Source organism: Gekko japonicus, unplaced genomic scaffold, assembly GCF_001447785.1.
Source record: "Gekko japonicus isolate JY-2015 unplaced genomic scaffold, Gekko_japonicus_V1.1 scaffold457, whole genome shotgun sequence".
NCBI lineage: Eukaryota > Metazoa > Chordata > Lepidosauria > Squamata > Gekkonidae > Gekko > Gekko japonicus.
Window position 1 is genome coordinate 346,610 of NW_015164196.1, and position 4,764 is coordinate 351,373.

At 47.1% G+C, this 4,764-nt stretch overlaps 1 protein-coding gene across 1 annotated transcript in view; it reads left to right on the forward strand.

The window, feature by feature from the left end:
- The window catches only part of POLR3GL (polymerase (RNA) III (DNA directed) polypeptide G (32kD)-like), a 23,534-nt gene that overhangs the window by 15,437 nt on the left and 3,333 nt on the right, over window positions 1-4,764 (forward strand). Inside the window, exon 6 of the mRNA XM_015408328.1 lies at window positions 3,130-3,176. Within this exon, the coding sequence (XP_015263814.1) occupies window positions 3,130-3,176 (47 nt within the window). The remainder of the gene's footprint in view (window positions 1-3,129; window positions 3,177-4,764) is intronic.

Here is a 4,764-nt window from a genome sequence, read left to right on the forward strand (position 1 = left end):
TTTTGCTTTCTGAGGGGCAGCCCGATGGGCCAACATTTACCCACTGATTAATCTCCGTGTCGCGAAAAGTTTCACTGGTAAATTTACACAGGAGCCGTGCCAGTGAAAACAGTTGGCGACCCTAATCCCCATCCTATATCCCTTCTCTTTGTCAAACAACTGTGAAGGTTTCTGAGCAAGCAGTTCCACACCAGTGTTTTGCAGACAAAAACAGGGACATGCTTTTTAATACCCCCTATTTTCATGCCACTCCCTGAATGGTCTCTTCACGCATGGAGAAAAGCCCCATCTGCTGTGTGTTCACTCCTTTACTCTGCGATGGCTCGTCCTCTGTTTGGAATGTCGAGTCTTGCTCTTTACATTGCAGACCCATGCCAAAGAAACCATAATTATCCTACAAAATCTGTTGTTGATAGTTCAGAGTATACCTCAGCTCCTGGACAGTGTGAAAACTGTTGACTGTGTGTGCTGCGTGGCCCATTGGTGCTCATGCTAGAGGCAAGAGATCCGCCCCCATCTCCCCTACCTTGAGATTTATCTTCTAGGGACCCCGTGCAGTGTAGTGATCAGTACTAGACAAGAATCTGGGAAACCCCAGTTGAAATGCCCACTCAACCTCAAACACTAGGCTGGTTGTTCTCTCTCAGCCTGACCTGCCTCACAGGGTTGTTGTGACGATAGACTGGAGGAGAAGAAGAGGGAGATTGGATTCATACCCCGCCCTTCACTACCCAAAGGAGCCTCAGAGTGGCTTACACAGACTTTGAGCCAAATAAATATTCTTCATGGCAGCCATTATAAAAGAGAGAGAAGTGGGTCTACCATGAGAGGGAAAGGCATATTTCCTGGGAGAGGAGGAAGAAGAAGAAGAAGAGATTGGATTTATACCCCACCCTTCACTACTCAAAGGAGCCTCAGAGCAGCTTACAATCTCCTTTCCCTTCCCCTCCCCACAACGGACACCCTGTGAGGTAGGTGGGGCTGAGAGAGCTCTGAGAGAACAGCTCTTGAGAGAACTGTGGCTTGCCCAAGGTCACCCAGCAGCTGCAAGTGGAGGAGTGGGGAATCAAACCTGGTTCTCCCAGATTAAAAACTTTTTCTGTGCAGACTGCAGGGTGGTAGCTGGCATATTTAAATGGTCATTTGCCAACTTCCCTGACCCTCGTAGGCAGACCTCTAGTACATCAAGGGGAAGTGTTCTTACCCTGTTTTGCACAGGCTGAGAATCACATATAAACTGTTGCAGATTGTGCTAAGTGGCTACAGGTGAAGCTGCCTTATACCAAGTCAGTCCACTGGCCCATCCAAGTGTCATACTGGTGTCGGCTGTCCAGGGTCTCAAGTGGAGGTCTTCCACATCAAATACAACCTGATCCTTTTAACTTGGAGATGCTGGGGATTGAACCTGGGACCTTCTGCATGCAAAGCGGATGCTCTATCCCTGAGCCACAGCCCTTCCCCAGGCACTGAGTTTGTGTGCAAGAGATCTGTATTCCTTGCAGATGTTATACTAGTGTGCTAACTAAGCACATGTAGATACTTTTCATGTGTCACAACCCTGTTTCGACAAGACACAAAGCCTGTGCAAAAATCACATGGGGAACCTTTTTGCCTTGCCAGCTTCATGTTCAAATTAGGCTTTAGCTGGGAAATGTGAAAAAGTACATACACTCCATGTTGTTGTTGTTCAGTTGCACAGTCAAGTCCGACTCTTCGCAACCCCATGGACCACATCACGCCAGGCCCTCCTGTCTTCGTTCGTGCTCCGGAGTTTGCTTAGTTTCATGTCCGTTGCATCAATAACACTGTCTAACCATCTCATCCTTTGCCGTCCCCTTCTTCTTTTTCCTTCAATCTTTCCCAGCATCACTCCAGTGAGTGCTCCCTTTTCATTTGGTGGCCAAAGTATTTGAGCTTCAACTTCAGTATCTGGCCTTCCAAGGAACAGTCAGGGTTGATTTCTTTTAGGATTGATTGATTCAATCTCCTTGCAGTCCAAGGAACTCTCAAGAGTCTGCTCCAGCGCCATCATTCAAAAGAATCTATTCTTCAGCGCTCGGCCTTCCTTATAGTCCAACTCTCACAGCCATACATTACTACTGGGAATACCATTGCTTTGACCATACAGACTTTTGTTGGCAGGGTGATGTCTCTACTCCATGAGGGGTGTGCATTTGGATCTCCCTGAGCCGAAAATATACACAAAAAATATTGAATTGGTATTTTTCGGGTACATTTCAGCATCCCAAAAGTATCTGGGATTTTTTTTTGGGAAAACAAACAAAAAAACCTGAAAAAATCCCGGATATTTTTGGGAACCCGGAAGCTTGAGGAAACAGCTGAGAAGTGAGGAGGCTGCTCCCCCGCCTATTAACAGTCCCTCCCATTTTTTCTACACTCCATTTAAACTGGGCTGATTTAAAGGGACTGCAGAAAAGATCAGGGAAACAGCTGAGAGGCTGGGAAACTGCTCCCTGCCTATCAGCTGTTTCCTTCCCCCTTTTTTCTTCTGCAGTCCCTTTAAACCAGGATGGTTTCCCAATACTTCGCTGGTATTGGGATCCGGCATTTTTTGGAAATCTGGAATTTTGGGGGGGGGTCCAATAGACCTGAACTGAAAAAAAATGGGGGGAAACCCCTGCACACCCCTACACTCCATTGTCCCTGTGTCCTAGTTTCTATTCTTAGTAAACTACTGAGCCTATTTCTGTCTTCTGGGGGTACCCTCTGGGGTTCAAGTGTTGATAATGTGAGCTGCTAGCATCCTGGATCCAATGCTCCCTCTAAGCCATGGAGTCTTGTGAGCAAAAATTCTACTTTGTGAGCTACTGGCATTGAAGTTGTGAGCGAGCAATTTGGCTGCTGCATAAATTCGTTTGCTCTGGAGCCATCCTTCCCGAGCTGAGACAGAAATGTGTGAGCCGGAGGTGAAAAAAATGTGAGCTCGCTCACACTAACTCAGCTTAAAGGGAACACTGGTCAGGAACCATTCCTGGATGGTATGATGTAGTAAGAAATAAGGTCTGGTTTGAAAAAGTATATTGTATGTATATATTCCCTAGACTCTGGAAAAAAAGGAGGAGGAGGTGACATCCGAAGAGGAAGAGGAGAAAGAAGAGGGTGAAGAAGGGAAGGAGGAAGAGGAAGAAGCATACGATGAGGAGGAATATGAAGAGGTATGGTGTTTTGTTTCTGAAGGTCCCCCATCCCTTGGCAGATTTCAGGGCACGCAGGGGCTGCCCAGGGAAGAGGTTGGAATTGAACCTATAGTTTGTATGATTTGGGGCTACAGCTTGCATTTTATTTATTTATTTACGTTATTTGTAGTCCGCCCGTCTCATTAAGCAGTGCAAAAATTACCTTCCTAGTAGGATCCCGCTTACAATAAGCTGTACACCGCAGTATAAACCACAGTCCCTTATCATTTATCCATGTAAGTTTTGTTTGTTTGTACCTTGTGTAAGCCTTCAGGATAGAACCATCTTAATAAATAAGTAATAATGCCCAGGCAAGCTCGATCTCATCAGATCTCAGAAGCTAAGCAGGGCTGACCTCAGCAAGTACTTGGAAGGGAGACCTGCAAGGAATACCAGGGCTGGGATGCAGAGGCAGGCAATAGTAAGCCACCTCTCTGAAATGTCCAAGTCCTACTAGGGGTCGCCAGAAGTCAACAGTGACTTCTAGGTGTGCACACAAAATACCAAAAATTTTAAAAATAAGTAATAATTAGCAACAACCATCCCACCGAACTACCTTTGATGCATTCATGGTGATAAAGGGGAGGTTAGCGCTTTCACACATGCTGAATAAATGCCCTTTCACTCCACTTTGACAATTGTTTGCAAGTGGATTTTGCCATTTCACACAGTGAAACCCAGTTGCAAGGTGTATTGTGAGCAGATTGAAAGTACAGTATTGCCCTGACGTGGATAGCCCAGGCAAGCCCCATCTCGTCAGATCTTGGAAGCCAAGCAGGGTGGACTCTGGCAAGTACTTGGATGGGAGACCTCCTTGGAATGCCAGCCGTCGGGAGGACAGGGGCAGGCTTTACTCGGCCACCTCTCTGAATATCCTCCCAGGCACCCAGGAGGGGTCAGTCACCAGAGGTCGCCAGGACTTCCAGGTGCACACACATTCTCACGCACACGCACACATGGAAAAAGTACCAAAGATACAAAAAGAAAAAGAAAACAAAGTGCAGCATTCAGCACGTCTGAAAGTGCCCCGAGAACAGAGAATGAGCCAGCAACCTACACACAGCCTTGGTAAGATCTGAAGCTCCTTATTAAACTTTGGGGCTCTGAAGAGCCACCATGAGCCAAACATACAAAGATTCCTTCAGCCCCCCAACCCATACATCGTATGAAAACAAAACACACGAATTGTCTGTTGGTGGAACCCCAGGATGACCAGGTCCCCTGGAATTTTGCCTCACCGTTCCCCCTGTCTCAGCTGAACTTCCCATTTCAGAATAAATGATCACGTAAACAAGACTAGGTCCTTCCTGGCAGGTGGAATTCCCTGCCCCTTGAAATGTGGGGAATAACTGTGCAAGGTCTGGTCTGTGTAGGGTTGCCAGCTTCCAGGTGGTGCCTGGAGATCTCCTGGGATTAGAACTGCTCTCCAGATGACAGATCAGTTCATGCGAAAATGGCTGCTTTGGAAGGTGGACTCTATGGCATTCTGCCCCACTGAAGTCCCTCCCCTCCCCAGACCCCAACCCGTCCAGACCCCACTCCCAAAATCTCCAGGAATTTCCCATCC